The following is a 23,407-nucleotide window of genomic DNA, read 5'->3' as shown; positions in this document are numbered from 1 at the left end:
GCTGACTTTTAGTACAAGATTACTTTGAGTCTATTGCTACTATCTGGTATAAAACCCCCCCTCCCCCCCCACACATCTACCCACCAAACCACCCCTCTTTCATACAATGAGGAATTAAAAAAACCAAAATATCCTGGGGCACAAACTTAATTGAAATCCACATTCCTCCAAGGCTGCAACGTAATGCAGGAAGGGAGAGAACATCACTTTCGATATAAAAACCTTCCTGCTGTACGGATAGCAATGGATAGCATAGAATATCCATATTATTAATTGTTTCAGAGTAACAGCCGTGTTAGTCTGTATTCGCAAAAAGAAAAGGAGTACTTGTGGCACCTTAGAGACTAACCAATTTATTAGAGCATAAGCTTTCGTGAGCTACAGCTCACTTCCTCAGATGCATATCGTGGAAACTGCAGCAGGCTTTATATATACACAGAGAATATGAAACAATACCTCCTCCCACCCCACTGTCCTGCTGGTAATAGCTTATCTAAAGTGATCATCAGGTGGGCCATTTCCAGCACAAATCCAGGTTTTCTCACCCTCCACCCCCCCACACAAATTCACTCTCCTGCTGGTGATAGCCCATCCAAAGTGACAACTCTTTACACAATGTGCATGACAATCAAGTTGGGCTATTTCCTGCACAAATCCAGGTTTTCTCACATCCCCCCCACCCCCATACACACACAAACTCACTCTCCTGCTGGTAATAGCTCATCCAAACTGACCACTCTTCAAGTTTAAATCCAAGTTAAACCAGAACATCTGGGGGAGGGGGTAGGAAAAAACAAGAGGAAACAGGCTACCCTGCATAATGACTTAGCCACTCCCAGTCTCTATTTAAGCCTAAATTAATAGTATCCAATTTGCAAATGAATTCCAATTCAGCAGTTTCTCGCTGGAGTCTGGATTTGAAGTTTTTTTGTTTTAAGATAGCGACCTTCATGTCTGTGATTGCGTGACCAGAGAGATTGAAGTGTTCTCCGACTGGTTTATGAATGTTATAATTCTTGACATCTGATTTGTGTCCATTTATTCTTTTACGTAGAGACTGTCCAGTTTGACCAATGTATATGGCAGAGGGGCATTGCTGGCACATGATGGCATATATCACATTGGTGGATGTGCAGGTGAACGAGCCTCTGATAGTGTGGCTGATGTTATTAGGCCCTGTGATGGTGTCCCCTGAATAGATATGTGGGCACAATTGGCAACGGGCTTTGTTGCAAGGATAAGTTCCTGGGTTAGTGGTTCTGTTGTGTGGTATGTGGTTGTTGGTGAGTATTTGCTTCAGGTTGTGGGGCTGTCTGTAGGCAAGGACTGGCCTGTCTCCCAAGATTTGTGAGAGTGTTGGGTCATCCTTTAGGATAGGTTGTAGATCCTTAATAATGTGTTGGAGGGGTTTTAGTTGGGGGCTGAAGGTGACGGCTAGTGGCGTTCTGTTATTTTCTTTGTTAGGCCTGTCCTGTAGTAGGTAACTTCTGGGAACTCTTCTGGCTCTATCAATCTGTTTCTTTACTTCTGCAGGTGGGTATTGTAGTTGTAAGAAAGCTTGACAGAGATCTTGTAGGTGTTTGTCTCTGTCTGAGGGGTTGGAGCAAATGCGGTTGTATCGCAGAGCTTGGCTGTAGACGATGGATCGTGTGGTGTGGTCAGGGTGAAAGCTGGAGGCATGCAGGTAGGAATAGCGGTCAGTAGGTTTCCGGTATAGGGTGGTGTTTATGTGACCAATTGTGTATATGTTTTATGGAATTGATTCAGACCAATTGTATAAAGGACAGTAGCACCTAATTAAACCACGAGGAAGAGGCAGTTACAATTAAGTTCATAGATCTTTTAAAATTAACTAATATGAAAGACCTTTTAAGAAAAAAATATGGCTAAAAACCATCTCCCCTCACCCCGATCCCAGGAACTCCAAAACACTAAACTGATAGCTCCATCCAGCACAGTCAAATGCCCTTCCAACAGTTAGGATATCAAAAAAACAAGATCTTTGGAGGAAAAAAATCAATAGCATTTGATCAGATGGTACTTTTATATGCAATTTAAATTAAGTGGGGCACACTGAATTTTCCTTTCAGTACAGGAATGCTCATGACTGTGCACTTTAGTTATCAAAATTGTTGATCTAATCAAGAAAGATGATTATTTTTTAGATGGCAAGTTTTTATTGCTACCTAGAGTTTACCTTAAGCACTACTGATCTCCATTTCTGCTTGCTTCATGCATTTATGGAATTTAGCAAATGTCTTCAGAGCTAACAGTGCTCTTAACTTCTTCCAGCTAAGACAAGAGTAAATATTTTGATATTTTAAACATATGCTTTAATGAACTATTTTAACAATGTTTTCTTAGATAGGAGCACTTACCCTTCCCATCTCGTCTGATATGGAAGTCCTTAAATAATTCTCTTGAGCGTACCTTACATAACGCAAAACGCCACAGAGGAAATAGAAGCAAGTCAAAACTCCCAACTACTACAGAGCACAAAATATCTCCATAAACCCCTTCTTGACTTCATTGTGGGTTTCACAGCTGGTGGCACTATAGAAGTGAACTCTGAATCTGATACTATGTGACATCCCCATTAGTCAACTAATATAGCACAAACTGAGCAAATGAAACCATCTTCATTATAAACAAATCTGGAATAGCTTTTCCCTTGCTAAAAAACCTTTAAAAGACTACATCACCGATTTCACAAGATTAGGGTACTATTTAGTTTATACATGTAAATATGATTTGAAAAAGGCACTAGTTCTCAAATACTGTAAAAGGGTTACTTTCCAAACAACTTTGCACATATTATCTCAATCAAGAAGATAAATATTCTCTTTTCAATCTATAACACCAGGGTCACAAAGGTCCAGCCAAAACACAAGTTGTTACATCTCAAAAGTAGACACCGAACTCGAGGGGAACTCAAAGAATCTTCTTTAAAAATATGAATTTATATTAAAAAAGTTTAATCATCATCAAATTTAATTTTTTTCCCCTGGAATGCTGTAATTTGAGATATTTGTTCCCGACGCTTCTTGCTTGCTTCCCACGAAGGATGAAGTGGTTGCTCTAAAAGCTCTTTTTTATTTTCATACTGTATACCAGCAGCTTTAGCAAGTTGTTTTCTCTTTACCCGCAGTTCATTTTTTGGAAAAGCTGTGCATAAAATACAATAAAAAAAGCATTAAATGCAACTATGTTACGAACATACACAAAACCAGGTAATACATACTGTAAAAACCGGAAGATAAGGGTAGGTATTTACTGGAAGCCAATATAACTAAGCCAATATAGAATAAGTGAGACATACCATATAATCTCCAATATCCATTCCTAATGAGACACGCATAATATACACATATGAACACATGACTATACTTTATACTTTTTTTTAAAAATACCCAGGAAGATTATCCCTCTTCTCACAAATCAGCAAACTGACAGGTCATGAACAGCAGATATGGTCAAGATGGCAGAAGGCACTGGGGTTTCAATGCAAAATTTGGGTGGAATTTTAATTACCATGCATAAGAGTCATCACAATCTGAGTTTATTGTACAGTACACCAATGAGGGATGAGTCACTGGACATCTGATTTTAGAGTAGCACTTTCAATATTCGGTACATAATTTCTTTGATGCAGAAAAAAAATTCTAATCCTTGAAAGTGCAGAATGAGCCATAATCTGGGTAAAATATTCAAGTGGCTAAAATAATTTGCTGGGATGAACCACTTGATGAGATTAAGGGTTGTATTCCGCCACCTTTACTCACACTCAGGTTGTACCTTTTTCCATGAGTAGCTTCATGGAGTAAGATATTACTTTACGTGGGGAAAGGTGGCCGAGTACAGACCTGTAGGATGCTTGCTTTTGGTAACTATTTCAAACCATGGAAATGTATAGCATCAAACAGTTACTACAAGTTAAACGGCAAGTGCAATCCCTTGATGACTCAAACAAAAATATGTGAATAAATGTCACTAAGGGCTTGTCTCCATGAACATTTAGTTCGTGGCAAGACGGGGTGTGAATCTACGCTGCACTGGCCTGCTGCAGACTAACTGTCCATGTAGATCATGCTGATGCACATTTACATTCTTTGATCTAGTCCTCTCTGAAATGGAAGTAAATGAAAGCACATTAACATAGTTAATGCATGTCAAGAGGGTCCACACAGACAGTTTATGACAGGTTAGTAGGGGGTAGATTCTCACCCCAGCTTGCCGCAAACTAATTGTTTTCATGGAGACAAGTCCTAAACTGAAATATGAAACAAAACAGAATACCTCATTGTGATTAGCCCTACAGGTATAAGTACAGATTGACAGGTTTTACTTTTGGCATTTTAAGGAATTCAAATGGAGCAGCAGTACCATGGACACATACCTGTTCTTCTATTTTTGGAAGTCTGATAGTTAACATTTCTAAAAAACAAGAAAATAGTATTAAAGATCTTTCAAGAAAGGAATAATAATAAAATATTTGTTTGAAAAAATGGCCAGCTCCACCATACTTGCTGGATAATCTACATGGCACTAGGGTATGATAGCAATAAACAGCTTTTGCAATTGGTTGACATTAAAGTGAAACTGACATGTAAACCAATGCAAGAACTACATATAATTTATATTTTTGAATATAAAACTGATTTTGGTTGTTGGCTCATCTTGAGCTTTTGAGTTCAACTTTTATGATGGTCAGGAGCAGTTACATTGCTGTGAGCATCTTTTTAGGACTTTCTGTTGATACTGACACATGAATAACTTTCCTGAGCAGGGAAAAATTTGAAAAATGCGTAATGGTCAAGGAAGAATAATGTGACTGGCTACAAAATGCCAATCCAAATACTCTGAGCAGTGATTGGCTGAAATTCTGCTCATTCGATGGAAATATTACAAGTCATAATAATTACTTTATAATTTCTATAACTGAAATGGAAAAAAGTACCTCTTCATATTTTTGGATTTCTGATCAGATCTGGACAGAGAGTTGCAAAATACTGATTCCAACTTCATTGCTTTTGCATTTGGTTTACATTCTTCTGTGATCACATCCTGCATCATCATGAACTTTGAGTCCTTTGTTTTGTTTAGTAATGCTTCTTTGAGTCTTTTCTTTTCCTTTGCTGAAGAAAGGTCACTATCTGCCACTTTCTTCTTCTTTTTCTTTACTTTGCCAATGAAGAAATCGTCATCACTATCAGTATCTTCAGAATCGGATGACTGGTTATAAAACCTCTCTTCCGTGCTGTCATCAAAATACTCCTTGTTATCAAATTTTTCCATATCACTGACATCACTGTTTGATTTGTTTGTTATCCTGAACTTGTTCGCACTTGTAAGTTTTTTTCTTTTTGGCAAGTCAATTGTTATTTTGGTTTGATCCTGAACTACTGCATGTTTTTCTGAAGTTTGTAATGACAAATCACCCGGAGAATCTGTTCTTTCAATTTCTAAAGTTTTCTGCTCACATTCTCTCTCGCAGATTTGTTTATTTTCTATGTTAGTGGCTGTTTTCACATTCACCTTTGTTTTAGCGTCTTGCTGTTTTAGAACCAGTGTATGTGTCTGGTTATCTACATTGCTATTAGACTGTTGCCTCAATTTAGGCTTTTGAGAAAGCTGTTCTTCTGATTTATGGTCATCTGAAGATTGAGTTTTAGGTGGCTTCCGTCTTGCATCCTTAAAGGCTTTTACAGCAGCTACAAAAATAATAGCAAATAGAGTTATTGCAGCATCACGACAGTACACACATTAGTTAAAATAATGCTCAAGGGGCTCTGACACTATGTTTGCAAGTTAGATCCACTATGCTGAGCAAGTATGAGATATTTTTGGTGCCTTCACTAGATCATTTAGAAAGTAAAAGTAGGGGCTGAAAATGGCTTGAAGTAACGTCAAAGAGGAAAAGCGGGGAAATCAGAACTGAGTGAGGGCTCCAATTGCATGCAGCGAACTTCTCAGCATCAGATGATTTTCATTGATTCAAGTTAATGTTAGATGATATTTTGAGTGTGGAAATCTGCAAACACACGTTATATCCACACACACGTATAATCATAGGCACCTAGCAGTGCCTGTTATTAGCTAAGGTTATTTCCACCATAACCTTTTTTCACAAGCTAATTTTTTTCTGAAACATTCACCCTTTGGCTTGGAATTTTCCATATCTGCTCTTTGCCCAACAGAGAGCACCAACCAACATGTCTCAACCTTCTTTTAGCCTATATCTAAACCGTACACCATTAGCGGTGGTGTGTAGGGTATGTGAATGCTGTGGTGAAAAACAAGCTATGTCCATACTGGAAATGGTGCAAACTGCTTTAGCCTACTTTAAAAACCCCAGCCTTAAATACCTCCAATATAGAGTCTTTATAGAATCAATATAGGTGTTGCTCTAAACAGGATGCAGCACCAATTTAGCAGAGACTTCTGGATTTTATGAATCATATAATCCCCTCTGTCTGCAAGCTGCTATACAACTGAAAGTTTTAGACCTATTAACCTGCTAAACAGTTAATATTACAAAACTATTTTAGGTCTGTGACTTCATCTCAGCTAGCTGGCTTAAGTTCGGTAATACAAATGTGTAACAGTACATACACCTATTAGCAAACAGTATATACACCTAATAGCAAATACTATTACTGTGGGTTAAAAGCAGAGAACAAACATGGAAGCAATTTAATATAAAAAATGACCAACATATTCAGGCTATAATAAGCCAGTTTATTATTGACACATGACATATTCGTTATTTTTATATATATTCATATTCATTTATATTCTTTTTATTAAAAATTCAGTTCCTTACAGAATAAAGGACGCTTCAGTGTTCAGAAATTAACTGTAAAACGTTTACAATTCATCTGTGCGGTTACGACAAACATCCCTATTGAGACAGGAGTAATTATATTACCTCTTCCAAAACACCATTTTTAAGGGATAGAACAAGATAATGTTCAAATTCCTGTATTTGTTTGTGCACAAGATGAGACTGTCTATTTCATACCTTTAATATCAGCAATTTTTGTCTTCAACAGTGGGTGTGTTGCTAGTCTAGCAGTCGCTCTGTCAGCTGCAGTGGAATTTGGCTGTATAAAAAAATGAAAAATAAATAAGAAATGTTGTATGGTGATAAGGTGGTTGTGTAGATTTTCCTGATCCATACTATAAGACACACTAGTGACAGTGTATAGCCCTCCCAGCCCACTAAAAAACAAAAACTCCAAGACAATGAAAGTTGAAATGTTACCAGGCCTGCACACCTCACATTTGTCTTAAATTAAAATCTCACGTCATCCCCAGGAGCACGAAAGAATTTGACTATGGGGCTACCGATAAGAACATTACAAATATGCACCATTGCAATTGCCCTATTATTAACTATGAGTGATATTGTGATGTTTATGTTTAAGAATAGATTGTCTGCACATCTTCCAGGCTTGAACAACACACTACAATTTTACATTCACTGCACATTTGCTATATTGGTCTACAATAATTCAAAAAAGGCGGAAGAGGACTGTATACACAAGGCCACCTCCTCTTGGCTGGAGGGGTAATAACTTAAGTCAGATAATATTGTTCATCTTTTTTTCATAGAGCTCTAGAGACTAAATTTTGAAGTCATTACTATTATTTCCAATATTTCCAATGTATTAGATGCTTTCCAAACATGAGACAACATTGCTCCTTGTCTCCAAGGACTTTCCAGTCTAAAAGGCAAACGGATGAAGGGGTAGAGGAGAAATGTACAAAGCTAAGTAAGGTAGTCAAAGTAGCAAATAGCCACATCTTAGTAGCACAGTTTGAAAAACACAACACACTTGTGTTTTTTAAATAGACGTTATGAAAAAGCTGTGGATAAATAGGAATAAGCAACCACCTGACTTCTTGTAGGAGTCACAGTAGAAGTTAACTTTCAGGAAGTATCTGAACATGAAGAAGGTAGTAACCTTGTGGACCAGCTCAAAGAGGGCATTCCGTTTGCATGGAGTGGTTTGGTTAAAGGAATAGAGATATTTGTGAGAGAAGCAGGTGGAATGAGGCATCAAGGCTGGCATTAGTACAGCAGAGGAGATAAGGGAAGATGGATAAAGAGATGGGTGGATAAGTGTTAAGTGCAGTTATACAGGGTCTTGAAGGCAAAGGTAAGCTTAAATTTGATGCAGCTGAGCAGAGAAAGCCATTGGAGGGATTTAAAGAGCAGGTTAACATGGTCAGATTGAAAGGCAAGGATGATATTGGGGTTTGTGTTTTTGTATGAAGAAATAAGGGAGACAGAGGACAATTTGGGTGTCATGGAGGCAAAAGGAGGAATTTATAGTAATTAGGGTAAAAGTATTATGGGATGGTGTTTCTTTCCTCTCCTAGCCTTGTGATTTTCAGTTCCTAGTTCTTTGTATGTTGAAAGACAACAGGCAGTTATTAGAAAGCTTGTTCTTCAGTCACAACATTGTCCTCACTTTACTGCAAAGTTCTTCATATGCAAAACTGATTGGGAAGGCATATCAGATCCAGGATGGATTTTGTGGGGTGAAGGGGAAAGAGACACCAAACCCAGTACTGCTAATAGCCCTGTATTCATCACCTGGAATGTGGGAGACCCAGGTTCAAGTTCCTACTGTGCCTGGTTTGGAAGTGAGTGCCCTAAATGTCAAGCTATTGGCAACACTAAAGGTATGTCTACACTACGAAATTAGGTCGAATTTATAGAAGTCGGTTTTTTAGAAATCGTTTTTATATATTCGAGTGTGTGTGTCCTCACAGAAAATGCTCTAAGTGCATTAACTCGGCGGAGCGCTTCCACAGTACCGAGGCTAGAGTCGACTTCCGGAGTGTTGCATTGTGGGTAGCTATCCCACAGTTCCCACAGTCTCCGCTGCCCATTGGAATTCTGGGTTGAGATCCCAATGCCTGATGGGGCTAAAACATTGTCACAGGTGGTTCTGGGTACATATCGTCAGGCCCCCATTCCCTCCCCCCCTCCGTGAAAGCAAGGGCAGACAATCGTTTCACGCCTTTTTTCCTGAGTTACCTGTGCAGACTCCATACCATGGCAAGCATGAAACCCGCTCAGGTAACTGTCACCGTATGTCTCCTGGGTGCTAGCAGACATGGTACTGCATTGCTACACAGCAGCAGCAACCCATTGCCTTGTGGCAGCAGACGGTACAGCACGACTGGTAGCCGTCATCGTCATGTCCGAGGTGCTCCTGGCCATCTCGGCCAGGAGCGCCTGGGCAGACATGTGCGCAGGGACTAAATTTGGAGTGACTTGACCAGGTCATTCTCTTTAGTCCTGCAGTCAGTCCTATTGAACCATCTTATGGTGAGCAGGCAGGCGATACGGATTTCTAGCAGTCCTACTGTACCATCTTCTGCCAGGCAGGCAAGAGATGAGGATGGCTAGAAGTCCTACTGCACCGTCTTCTGCCGAGCAGCCATGAGATATGGATGGCTTGCAGTCCTTCTGCACCGTCTGCTGCCAGCCAAAGATGTAAAAGATAGATGGAGTGGATCAAAACAAGAAATAAACCAGATTTGTTTTGTACTTCCCCCTCTCCCCCGTCTAGGGGACTCATTCCTCTAGGTCACACTGCAGTCACTCACAGAGAAGGTGCAGCGAGGTAAATCTAGCCATGTATCAATCAGAGGCCAGACCAACCTGCTTGTTCCAATAAGAACAATTACTTAGGTGCACCATTTCTTATTGAAACCCTCCGTGAAATCCTGCCTGAAATACTCCTTGATGTAAAGCCACCCCCTTCATTGATTTTAACTCCCTGTAAGCCAACCCTGTAAGCCATGTCAGTCGCCCCTCCCTCTGTCAGAGCAACGGCAGACAATCGTTCCACGCCTTTTTTCTGTGCGGACGCCATACCAAGGCAAGCATGGAGGCCGCTCAGCTCACTTTGGCAATTAGGAGCACATTAAACACCACACGCATTATCCAGCAGTATATGCAGCACCAGAACCTGGCAGAGCGATACCGGGAGAGAAGGCGACATCAGCGTGGTCACGTGAGTGATCAGGACATGGACACAGATTTCTCTGAAAGTATGGGCCCTGCCAATGCACGCATCATGGTGCTAATGGGGCAGGTTCATGCTGTGGAACGCCGATTCTGGGCTTGGGAAACAAGCACAGACTGGTGGGACCGCATAGTGTTGCAGGTCTGGGACGATTCCCAGTGGCTGCGAAACTTTTGCATGCGTAAGGGCACTTTCATGGAACTTTGTGACTTGCTTTCCCCTGCCCTGAAGCGCATGAATACCAAGATGAGAGCAGCCCTCACAGTTGAGAAGCGAGTGGCAATAGCCCTGTGGAAACTTGCAATGCCAGGCAGCTACTGGTCAGTTGGGAATCAATTTGGAGAGGGCAAATCTACTGTGGGGGCTGCTGTGATGCAAGTAGCCCACGCAATCAAAGATCTGCTGATATCAAGGGTAGTGACCCTGGGAAATGTGCAGGTCATAGTGGATGGCTTTGCTGCAATGGGATTCCCTAACTGTGGTGGGGCCATAGATGGAACCCATATCCCTATCTTGGCACTGGAGCACCAAGCCGGCGAGTACATAAACCGCAAGGGGTACTTTTCATTAGTGCTGCAAGCTCTGGTGGATCACAAGGGACGTTTCACCAACATAGAATATCAGGCTTGGAAGGGACCTCAGAAGGTCATCTAGTCCAACCCCCCTGCTCAAAGCAGGACCAATCTCCCATTTTTGTTCCAGATCCCTAAATGGCCCCCTCAAGGATTGAACTCACAACCCTGGGTTTAGCAGGCCAATGCTCAAACCACTGAGCTATCGGGGCATGATGCTCGCATCTTCAGGAACTCTGGTCTGTTTCAAAAGCTGCTGGAAGGGACTTTATTCCCAGACCAGAAAATAAACTGTTGGGGATGTTGAAATGCCTATAGTTATCCTTGGGGACCCAGCCTACCCCTTAATGCCATGGCTCATGAAGCCGTACACAGGCAGCCTGGACAGTAGTCAGGAGCTGTTCAACTACAGGCTGAGCAAGTGCAGAATGGTGGTAGAATGTGCATTTGGACGTTTAAAAGCGTGCTGGCGCAGTTTACTGACTCGCTTAGACCTCAGCGAAACCAATATTCCCACTGTTATTACTGCTTGCTGTGTGCTCCACAATATCTGTGAGAGTAAGGGGGAGGCGGGGTGGGAGTTTATGGCGGGGTGGGAGGTTGAGGCAAATCTCCTGGCTGCTGGTTACACACAGCCAGACACCAGGGCAGTTAGAAGAGCACAGGAGGGCGCGGTACGCATCAGAGAAGCTTTGAAAACCAGTTTCATGACTGGCCAGGCTACGGTGTGAAAGTTCTCTTTGTTTCTCCTTGATGAAACCCCCCGACCCTTGGTTCACTCTACTTCCCTGTAAGCTAACCACCCTCCCCTCCTCCCTTCAATCACCGCTTGCAGAGGCAATAAAGTCATTGTTGCTTCACATTCATGCATTCTTTATTCATTCATCACACAAATAGGGGGATGACTACCAAGGTAGCCCAGGAGGGGTGGTGGAGGAGGAGGGAAGGAAAATGCCACACAGCACTTTAAAAGTTTACAGCTTTAAAATTTATTGAATGCCAGCCTTCTGTGTTTTGGGCAATCCTCTTTGGTGGAGTGGCTGGTTGGACGGAGGCCCCCCCACCGCGTTCTTGGGCGTCTGGGTGTGGAGGCTATGGAACTTGGGGAGGAGGGCGGTTGGTTACAGGGGGGCTGTAGTGGCAGTCTGTGCTCCAGCTGCCTTTGCTGCAGCTCAATCATACACTGGAGCATACTGGTTTGATCCTCCAGCAGCCTCAGCATTGAATTCTGCCTCCTCTCATCACGCTGCCGCCACATTTGAGCTTCAGCCCTGTCTTCAGCCCGCCACCCCTCCTCCCGGTCATTTTGTGCTTTCCTGCACTCTGACATTATTTACCTCCACGCATTTGTCTGTGCTCTGTCAGTGTGGGAGGACAGCATGAGCTCAGAGAACATTTCATCATGAGTGCGTTTTTTTTTCTTTCTAATCTTCACTAGCCTCTGGGAAGGAGAAGATCCTGTGATCATTGAAACACATGCAGCTGGTGGAGAAAAAAAAGGGACAGCGGTATTTAAAAAGACACATTTTATAAAACAGTGGCTACACTCTTTCAGGGTAAACCTTGCTGTTAACATTACATACATAGCACATGTGCTTTCGTTACAAGGTCGCATTTTGCCTCCCCCCACCGCGTGGCTATCCTCTCAACCCTCCCCATGGCTAACAGCGGGGAACATTTCTGTTCAGCCACAGGCAAACAGCCCAGCAGGAACGGGCACCTCTGAGTGTCCCCTGAAGAAAAGCACCCTATTTCAACCAGGTGACCATGAATGATATCTCACTCTCCTGAGGATAACACAGAGAGATAAAGAACGGATGTTGTTTGAACACCAGCAAACATACACTGCAGTGCGTTGTTGTACAATGATTCCCAAGTACGTGCTGCTGGCCTGGAGTGGTAAAGTGTCCTACCATGGAGGATGCAATAAGGCTGCGCTCCCCAGAAACCTTTTGCAAAGGCTTTGGAAGTACATCCAGGAGAGCCGCGAATGCCAGGGCAAATTAATCCTTTCACATGCTTGCTTTTAAACCATGTATAGTATTCTGAAAGGTACACTCACCGGAGGTCCCTTCTCCGCCTGCCGGGTCCAGGAGGCAGCCTTGGGTGGGTTTGGGGGGTACTGGCTCCAGGTCCAGGGTGAGAAACAGTTTCTGGCTGTCGGGAAAACCGGTTTCTCCGCTTGCTTGCTGTGAGCTATCTACGACCTCCTCCTCATCATCTTCTTCTTCGTCCCCAAAACCTGCTTCCGTGTTGCCTCCATCTCCATTGAAGGAGTCAAACAACACGGCTGGGGTACTGGTGGCTGAACCCCCTAAAATGGCATGCAGCTCATCATAGAAGCGGCATGTTTGGGGCTCTGACCCAGAGCGGCCGTTCGCCTCTCTAGTTTTCTGGTAGGCTTGCCTCAGCTCCTTCAGTTTCACGCGGCACTGCTTCGGGTCCCTGTTATGGCCTCTGTCCTTCATGCCCTGGGAGATTTTCACAAAGGTTTCGGCATTTCGAAAACTGGAACGGAGTTCTGATAGCACGGATTCCTCTCCCCATACAGCGATCAGATCCCGTACCTCCCGTTCAGTTCATGCTGGAGCTCTTTTGTGATTCTGGGACTCCATCATGGTCACCTCTGCTGATGAGCTCTGCCTGGTCACCTGCAGCTTGCCACGCTGGCCAAACAGGAAATGAGATTCAAAAGTTCGCGGTTCTTTTCCTGTCTACCTGGCCAGGGCATCTGAGTTGAGAGTGCTGTCCAGAGCGGTCACAATGGAGCACTCTGGGATAGCTCCCGGAGGCCAATACCGTCGAATTGTGTCCACAGTACCCCAGATTTGAGCCGGCAAGGCCGATTTAAGCGCTAATCCACTTGTCTGGGGTGGAGTAAGGAAATCGATTTTAAGAGCCCTTTAAGTCGAAATAAAGGGCTTCATCATGTGGACGGGTGCAAGTTTACATCAATTTAATGCTGCTAAATTCGACCTAAAGTCCTAGTGTAGACCAGGGCCGGGTGGGTTTCTCTCCCACATTCCATATCAGAATAAAAAAAAAATTTCAAACTCTCCAACTTCTTTGGAAACAAATGTTTTCTGGCCAGCCCTAGGGAAAAAGTTACAAAATAGTGAGGGAAACTCAACATCTTAGCAGAAGACCATACTGTTTAGGTCATATTTCTTGTTTGAGGAGATGATTTTCTGGGCTTGCCAGCAATTTTCCTTCTCCCCAAGTCCCCCATATCGCAGAAATCTTTCCTCAGGTCAAGGAGGGCTTGGAAAATGTTCCCTTTGCAGACAGTCTGCGATGCTCTGAACATTGGCCAGAGGAGATGGTCCAAGAGACATACATGTTCCATCTCCAATGGGCCTCAGCTGGCTTACTCGCAGGCTGGTTTGGCCTAGAGAACTAGAAGCCAAAATCTAGATCCCATGTGACAACAGCGTATTCTGCTCCCAGACTACTGGGACAGCCTGCTCACATTGCTGAAGATCAAAAGGTATTTTCTTTGGAGATTTTTCTATAGCTGGAAAATGTATTTTTGAACTTAATTAATATACTTTCCCCCTCAGACGCTTCCTGTGGGTTTAGAAAGTGTATACCATAAAGTTCACAAAGCAGCAGTAGCTTCTGTGCAACATCTGGTGTTCTTTAATTCAAGTATTTATGGAAAAGGGTTTAAGTTTATTTGCCAGTTTATATGGAATACTCACATTTTTCTTATAGAAAAATACTCGCAAACACTATCTACATTAGGAGATAGCAGCCATAAACATACAATGTGACATTCTTATCCTTAAACACTTCCTATTTCTGGACTTTTTGGCATATCCAATCTTATGGAAAAACAAATCGAACATAAGTGTTTTATAGTACGAAAAACACTGACAGAAAATCTAATTTAGAAGGAAAAATGTTAAATCTACCCACAGAGGAAAAACACAACACTAAATCTGATTATTTATGAAAATGCTGGAATGGTAAATATTTATTTGTATGAAGCCATACTATTTCTTGTACCACTTTTCACTAATGTGTGTCTTTCATGCAAAAGTCTCAGTATTTTCAAAAGTAGACATTATCCCCATTTTACAGACTGAGAAACTGAAGTACAGATTAGCCCCAGTGACTTACCTGAAGTCATAAAGCAAGTTTCTGGCATGCAACAATAAAATCCAGTTTTCCTGGCTCTCTATCAAGAAGCTTAAACTTACAAAACCTAATATTTACTTAGATGTGCATAAACAGAAATTTTATTTTTTTGGTATTTCTATAGTTGTCTTCTATCCAATATATAATATGTCAAACTAAAAACAATGCTAAAAGAATGTAAAAGTTGCAATGCGAAACTCAAATTATCAGGAAATGCTTAAGGCTGCATGAACAATCACATCTCTATCTTCTTGTACATATGCATTTATGACAATACCTAACTGCATCACCACATATTTCCATAGGATCCTCCTCCCTCATTCAGCATCCAGTCTGGGAGGTGCAAAGTGAATAAAGCAGTCGAGTAATATATTTACTGTTCAGTGACTGGCTCCTTCTGTACTCTACATCCAACCTGGGCAGTCATGAGATGCCAACATTGTCTGGCTATATGGAAAGAAGACAGGAGATATGGGATATAGGTCTAATCATGCAGCAAACTTTATTATCAGATGCCTGGGACTATCCAGCAGATAAAAAGTGTACAGTGCAGGTAATCCCATGTTTATTCCATAATTAACCAGGGGGATTTTACCAGCTCCCCCATTTTTCCCATTCATGTCCCTCCAGGAAATCCATTGCTGGGACCTTACCATCCACCCCATCCTCACAGGAGGGTTAAGGTGGGCTATAATAATAGGGGTTGGCTCCCTGCCATACCAATCATAGGAGTCCCCAACTGCCCCCTGTTCACTCCTTTACCAAACAACTTTTTTTAATTCCTTTCCCAAGCCATTTATCCGGTCACTGTATACTTTTCCTATGGAGTATCTGCACTGAACATTTGCCACAAAGAGGCAAAAACCATTAGCTTGGCTGCTCCTCCCCAAACCTGGTAAGATTCCCTCTTTTAGAGTAAGATTCCTCTTTTAGATCAGTCAAAAACATGACAGCACCTAAGTCTGAGCGGTGAACCCCATCCTCCCGAAACAACTCTGGTGATCCATATACTATGCCAGGATGTGAAATTACTGCCCCCTTATTCACATACTTCCTGGCCTTGTCCATCCTGGGGGGCTAATGGCTCCCTGCCAGATCCTGTGCTGAAGCATAACTGACCATGCAAAGTTAACTCCTGGAAAAATTTTAAGGATCAGCCTCAAGTCCCTCCTTGTTCTGAGCATTAGTTTCACCCTTTTAAGCATTCCCAAATTGTTTCCCACAATGTGTACCACAATTATATCTGGTGGCCGGTGATGGGCCCACACAATATACATCAGCGGTATCAGCTGATCCCATAACATGCCCCTCTTTGGACACCAATGAGTACTGCTTCACCACAGAAGCCCAGCTGCGAACGCTCGAGCAACTCGGATGTGTGCCTATGTGCCCAAAGGACAATACTGTGCCTGCAGATCCACACTGCTTCGTGCAAAAGGGAGGGGTAAGGCACAGGGCTGTCCCTTTTCAATCCCTCATTCCCGGGGGATGAGTCAGCAACCTCGCTGACCCTTTGCAGCAGTTTTCCATCTCCCCTTTCCCCCAAGCCATAAAGCATAGTTCCCTTGTTCGGCCAGCCAGTCAAATACCCCTCCACTTAAAGGTGCAGGGCGGTCATTTTAACAAGGGGCTCCTTCAAAACTTTTTGGCTCACTAATGGCACGTCTACACTGGCAAAGTTACAGCACCAGCAGTTACAGCGTCGCTCAGAGAGCGCATAAGGAAAACCCCTGTTGTGTGTTCACACTGACAGCTGCCTGTGCAATTGCATGTTCACACTTGCTGTACTATTTTGAGTGGTGCACTCTGGGCAGTTATCCCACAGAGCACCACTTTCTCTTTTGACAGTAAGACTTATGAGAAGGCGGAGGGGGTCGTGGGGCATCCTGAGTCTAGTCCCAATGCCCCGTGATGCATTGCTTCGCATCCCAGCATACCCTGGGCTTCATCTGCATTTGGTGCCATCTTTCAACAGTTTGTGTACTGTGGGCGCTGCCTCTTTCAGGCTGCAGGAATGGATCCCAAACTGTTGACGGGTATGCTGCTTGCTCTGATCAACATATCACGAGTGGCAGTGGAGTTATTCCTTAAACTACAAAGGCAAGAGTAGTGCGACGTTGATCTAGCTATGCATAGGAGCTATGACACGAGATTGCTTGTGACTTTCAGGGAGGTGCTGACCACAGTGGAACACCATTTCTGGGCTCGGGAAACAAGCACTGAGTGGTGGGATCAAATCATGATGCACACCTGGGATGACTAGCAGTGGCTGCAGAATTTTCAGATGAGGAAAGCCACATTCATGAGACCGTGTGATGAGCTCGCCCCAGCCCTGCGGCACAAGGACATGAGAATGAGAGCTGCCCTGTTATTGGAGAAGTGTGTGGCAACTGCACTATAGAAGCTGGCTACTCCAGACTGCTACCGATTGGTCACTAACCAGTTCAGAGTGGGAAAGTAGACCGTTGGACACATGTTGATGGAAGTGTGCAGGGTCATTAATTGCAAAGGGTATTTCTCAATGGTTCTCCAGGCACTTGTGGACGTTGCACGGACATTAACACAGGCTGGTCCAAAAAGGTGCATGACGCACGTATTTCGGAACACTGGCCTGTTCAAGAAGCTGCAAGCAGGGACTTTCTTTCCGGACCAGAATCACAGTAGGTGAAGTCGAAATGCCCATTGTGACCCTGCCTACCCATTAATGCTGTGGCTTATGAAGCCGTACATGGGGCAACTTGACAGCAACAAGGAGCGGTTCAACAACAGGCTGAACAAGTGCAGAATGACTGGAGTGTGAATTTGGCCATTTAAAAACCCACTGGTGATGCCTGTATTGTTAACAGACTATTCCTTCCTTTCACAAATATTATGGACCATACAGCACGCGGCTATAAGCATAGGAATATTGTCATTGGCCATGTCCAGCTTCATGACAATATTCCTATGCTTATAGCCGCGTGCTGTACGGTCCATAATATTTGTGAAAGGAAGGAATCGTCTGTTAACAACTACCATGTCTAGTTAAGCTCCACAAGTGACATTTTATGCTAGTTATACAAGCTAATTTTCAGACTTGCAAACTATATGTTGTGCGGAACCAAGAACACCAGCATTGGCTCTCCTCAAGTTCTGAGCTGGGGATGGGGAAGTAGGCAATGGAAGAGAGAGAAGTGGATTGCAGCAGCTGCAGGATTCCCACTCAGTTGACCCAGCCTCCTCAGCTCTTTATGCAATATTGGAGCAGCTGCCAAGGGTCAGGGGTGGTCTGGAGTGTAGGGACTACATGGAGTGACTTTCATAAGCTTTTAGCAGCACTGTAGGTGAGACGTTCCACTTGCAGCAGCTGCCTGAGTGAGCAAACAAGTCAGCATGAGCATCAGTAAATGTCAACAGAGATGACCCTAGCATTTTTGAGTAGACTTATGAAATGTTTTCAGCTGTAGCTGACATCTATCCATAGGGGTGCTGGAACAATTTATATAGTGGGGGTGTTGATGATGGAAACCAGGCATTTGGTGTTTCTTATTACTACTTCAAGCCAGGAGGTGTGGCAGCACTCCCAGCACCCATAGTTCCAGCACTACTGTCTGTCCACTGTGATCACACTGGCCTAAGGATTTTTTGGAGGGTTAGCAACCTGATACTTCTCAGTAAAACCCAAACTTCACTGAACCATTTCACATAAGAAGTCAATACATGCAGGAAATCTTACGGTCCCCTTTGGTTTCTGTCAGTTACCATTTTCAAGGGAATCTTTGTAAGGGAAAAGCCTAGAGCAGCGGTTCTCAAACTGACTGGCATCAATGCTGTTGACTCTTCTTTTTTGGTGGAGTCTGGCACCCAGGTGCAGGCTTGAATATCCAACTTTCTGAGCACAGTTGAAGAGTAAGCGAGTTGCCCTGTTCTATATGCGTGGCCTGAGACAAAGGCTAACCACTTTCACACATCCCGTGCATTTAGCCCTGTTCCTCTTATAAAGTGAAGTATATCCCAAAAATGCTGGAGGCTGTGCAACCTGTCCTCCAATTATACTACATCCACACCTGTCTCCTTTTTCTCCCATCAAAAATGAATGACTATACTTGAATATGTAAATGAGTTTCTATCATGGTTTCTCACCCCCTTCTTTCAACAAGCATAGATGATGAAACTAGGGGTGCTGCTGCACACCTTGGCTTGACAAGGATTCCATTATATACAGGGATTACAGTTTAGTTCAATGGCTCTGAGCACCCCCATCATAAAAATTGTTCCAGCAACCATGTCAACAAGAGGATTTTCCAAGACGTATTCCCCTCTCTTCTTCCAAGAGGATTTTCAAGGATGTATCCCCTTTCCTCTTCCAAGAGGATTTTCAAAGACCTAACTTCACTTCCCATCAGAATTTTGCAAATGGTTTTCATGTGAAAAAGTGCCTTTTATAGAGGTTTTCTTTGCAGGATTTGATGTAAAAAATATTCACTGTACCAACATTTTCACAATAAAGGGAAAATTCAGAGACATGAAATTGCCTGGAATGAATTCAGAATTTTTTTCCTTAAAATTTTGAAAAAAAACCAACCCCAAACCCTCTTCCCCATACTCTTAATTGGATTTATATTAGTTGACCTGGTAGTATTAAGACAACATAATATATTGAACCTCTATAATTAATGTCTTCCATGAGACGTCAAAGCACTTTACAAGCCTTAATAGCTTTAGAATACAACAAATGGTCAGTGTAGTTCCATTGGATTAATCTGGCAAAATTAATTTATCTGCCCAACAACTCTGTGAGCTCGGCAATTATTTTTTAGAGTGGGAAACAGTCATAGAAAGATAAGTGATCTATGACAGAGCTTGGAATAAAAATCAGATCTCTCAAGTGCAAGTTCTGTGGTGATCTACAAGCCATTATTATTCTCAACTTCTTCTTTTTGTCCATAAAATCAACACTACAACTGGTATTATAGTGGGAAACCACAGCAGAGAGTTCTAGGACAGGGCATGCACATAATCTGAGTTACCTACCCATACACAGAGTTTATGCTTCCAGGCCTAAATTGACACAGCAGTCATGTTGATTGGTATTTTATGTTGTTTTTCACGTGGAAAAATTCCCCACTCGAAACTAGGTGGGTACTATACTCTTCATATTTGACTTTACACACAGCTCTGCTAGGTTCCTATCAATAAATTCAGTAATATATTAGAAAAAGCATTAGTATATTACATATTGTAAGAATTCATATAGAAGAGGAAGACAGCAGTGGTATTTGTTCATCAGAATTACATATTTGTACATTTCTTTGAAAAGTTAAAAAACTATGTCATTGCTAAATATTTTTACTCTTTGGTTTTTGCTGTGCTGAACAAAACTTGGCAAAAAACAGGAGCAGAGGAGATGCTAGTACTTAAAAAAACAGGCAATCCGTAAAAATAAGGAGATTAACAGTGATTGTGCTGCATCAACACAACATGGTCAAATAAGAGGGCTGAGCAAAAGATTGTATGTACAGTGCTTGTAAGTGGATAAGAAACTGTAAAGAATATGTAGAAAAATCTTACTAAAAAGATGTTACAAAACTGGAATGAAATCTTGAGGCATACTATAAACATATAAATAAAAATAATTTCTTAACCATTTCACAGCTGATCTGAGAGCATCACACTGATGCTTCACCTTTTCTGGAGAGCAAATTGTGAAACTGGCCTATCAATACATCAGTACCTGATCATATAGCACTAAAAAGTGAAAATGGAGAAAAGCCAGGTTAGAGAGAACTAGAGCAGGAAGTTGCTTCTAACAGGGAGTTGGATGTCTAAGCATGATGGGAACTGGCCAAACTCAACAAACTCCAAAAGAAAATTCTGAACCTATTATTGTTCTCACTGTTTCACATTACCACCCACTATTAATGAAGAAGAGAACACAGGCTGAGGGTAGAACAAACTATGCCCCTCAATTTATGTGTTGTAAGCCTATCTGGAGACAGAGTTCTGAAAAAACTTCTAGGAGTTAGCAATAACTTGAATGCATCTTGAGTTCTCTGCAGTTTACCACTGACCATACACCAAAAGCTCTCAGTGGAAGCAGATGGTAGAAATAAATAAGGAAAGTTCTGAGGATGGTGGGGTACGGGGTTGATCTCTATATTAATAAAACTATGCGATCGCCCAAGAAAAGTGGCTGCTTGATCAAAATATTAGTTGAAAAGTTCTGGAATCAAAATCCTCATAGCTAAAGTTTTATTACAAATTTAGGTTGTTGATGGAATGATGAACACAGGGACTCCTGGGGATTTAACCTTCAAGTATTATTAGGCAATTAAGCAGCTCCAAGGCACAAACACAAACCCAAACCCCAAAAGATAACTCATCAGGTATAGCTCGATAAAACAGTTTATACCCACACAGACTTGTGACATGGTGAAAAAAATCAGTGCTTCTGCAGTTAGACTCAGGGGGAAGAGTTATGTTAATCTCTTGGGCCATGCTAAAAAGGTGGTGAGGGCTAGTAAGGACACACAGGGATAAATGACCCAGTGGGTATCTGGTACTGTTACAATAAATGTGTCATTTTAAAAGTTGGATGTGCTATTGAAAACAAAAAGATTTCTTGGCATACTACACTCAAAGTCTTCCCACAATTGAAAACAGATTTTCATCATATGTGTTTAACCATTTTTCGGAAAGACGTACCGTGGAAATGGAAATTCAGTTCACTGAAAAACTATAAAGCATTTGAGATAAACATATAGATTAACAACTTCTTGGCACTGAAAAACAGATTTTCCAGCATTATGTTCATTAGGCAATATGTGCATTTAGTAATGATTAACACATGCCAGAAATGCTCAAGCAACATCAAGGTTTCCATACATACCACAGAAGAATTGGAGATTAATTTAAACCCTGCACTCAAAAATCCTATTGTAGGTATTTCAGCATTGGTACATCAGTGATTCTGTATCATACTGGGAGAAGATCTGTTAGATGTCTTCTAGGCTACTGAGGTACTATCCTTAGACCCGGTCTACAGGCAATTTTACCAGTATAACCATTTCAGTTGTGTGTGTGTGTGTGTTTAGGGTGGGGGTGATTTTTTTTTTTAAACTAAAATAGTTAAATTGGTACAGCCCTCTCGTGTAAATGCAGATATGCCAGTTTGTGGATGGGCGCTGTCCCAGAGCACCCCCTCATGGTCTGCGGTGGCCCTACGGATGCCATGCTGAGTTCCATCTTAGTTCTTCATAATTTATATTCAGGCCAGAATACTTATAATAATATGCCCCCTTGTGGGGTCTTTAGACTTTCCCAAATACAGACCGTTATAGCCCCTTCAGGACCAACTGTCCTCCTCCTTAATTCAGGAATTGTGCCTGCCCTCCTCCTGGATAACAGCAGGTTTCCTCTTCTAGGCACAAGAGCCCCATAGCCATCGTTCTGGGGCAGTGCGAATATTCAGGTCTGCTGCAGCCTTAAGCCAGCTACTCCCAGCTGTCTCGCTTCGTAGCTCAGTCCTTTCCCCTGCAGGCTGGAAAAGGGCAGCAATCCTTCCACTGCTGATATCTCTCCTGTTATGAAGGAGAAGGCAGCATAGATGCTTCCAATCTTCCCAAGGCTTGTCCCAGTTGGCAGGGAGCCTTGCCCCACCCTGCCCTACAGTTTCCTGGGTCCCAGGCCCTCAAAGAAACAGTGGCCTGGGATTCTCTCCCCCAAATCCCCCCACTCCCAGCACTATCTATTCACCCAGGACCATCTTCCTCTGTCCTAATACCTACCTCTGCCCTTCCCTAGGCCTTTGTCCACTCCAAAAAGTCTCAGGAACCTTAAACGGATACATCCGGGGACAAGAGTAGACTGACCCCTCATCCCTACTATTTTTAAAGGAAACAGTCACACTGCTGCATAGTATAAAGGTGTCTCCACACTTGCATAGCTTAGGTCATGTCTACACTACATCTTAAATGAACATTGGTTAGGTCAATTTACAGCCTCACAGCAATTACTGTAGTATGACTCAGTCATATTCAAATGCAGACATGTATAGTGAGAATTCTCCGTCCATAAATGTAAGGGAGATGAACCTTTGACAGATCACTCATTTCCTTTATTTACAGAACATTTGCATTAAACAAGTCTTAACAAAAAAAAGTTTTCAATAAAACTGAACAAAACCCACTTCCCTCCTCAGACAGATTAAATTTGCTTGATATCTGTGACATCATAACTCTACAATCTCTTCAGCTGTCCGTATTTTTGGGGGGAAGAGGAGAGTGGGAGGGGTGGAAAAGCAGAACTGACAAAAAAAGAAAAGAAATTCTCATGTAAAAACGTGCAGATTTTTTTTTTTTTTGCACCTTTTTGTTATCTACAGAGGTGGCTTATAAGGCTCCTTTCCCCCACCAAAGGCCCATACTTATTTCCCCCCCTTTGTGGGTCAACTTAAAAAACAATTACATTCCCTTATGAGTACATCACATATAAAAATCTGAGACCCATCCCCCCGATACAGGGATGAAATCAGCTCCCAGCCGCTAAACATGCAAGCTCAGGATTTCCTCTATCCTTTTCCAAAACTGTCCATGCCATTTTCCCATCATAGAGGGAACAAAAGAATTTAGCATGGAGGAACAAGGAGGGAACATAGTACAAAGCATAACT

General features: G+C 42.4%; 1 protein-coding gene across 7 annotated transcripts in view; it reads right to left on the bottom strand.

The window, feature by feature from the left end:
* Positions 1-1,736: 1,736 nt before the first annotated feature.
* Positions 1,737-23,407, bottom strand: part of SRFBP1 (serum response factor binding protein 1) — a 131,882-nt gene continuing 110,211 nt past the window's right edge. For all 7 annotated transcript variants that reach the window (XM_073344802.2, XM_073344808.2, XM_073344806.2 and 4 more), the window contains 4 exons: positions 7,022-7,103; positions 4,958-5,711; positions 4,397-4,434; positions 1,737-3,165 (listed from right to left, as the gene is read on the bottom strand). In XM_073344802.2, coding sequence (XP_073200903.2) covers positions 2,975-3,165; positions 4,397-4,434; positions 4,958-5,711; positions 7,022-7,103 — 1,065 coding nt within the window. In that variant the 3' untranslated portion in view covers positions 1,737-2,974. The remainder of the gene's footprint in view (positions 3,166-4,396; positions 4,435-4,957; positions 5,712-7,021; positions 7,104-23,407) is intronic.

The sequence above is a fragment of the Lepidochelys kempii genome, chromosome 5 (assembly GCF_965140285.1).
Source record: "Lepidochelys kempii isolate rLepKem1 chromosome 5, rLepKem1.hap1, whole genome shotgun sequence".
Taxonomy (NCBI): domain Eukaryota; kingdom Metazoa; phylum Chordata; order Testudines; family Cheloniidae; genus Lepidochelys; species Lepidochelys kempii.
Note: the sequence above shows the minus strand (reverse complement) of the source record. Positions and strands in the feature narration are given on the sequence as shown.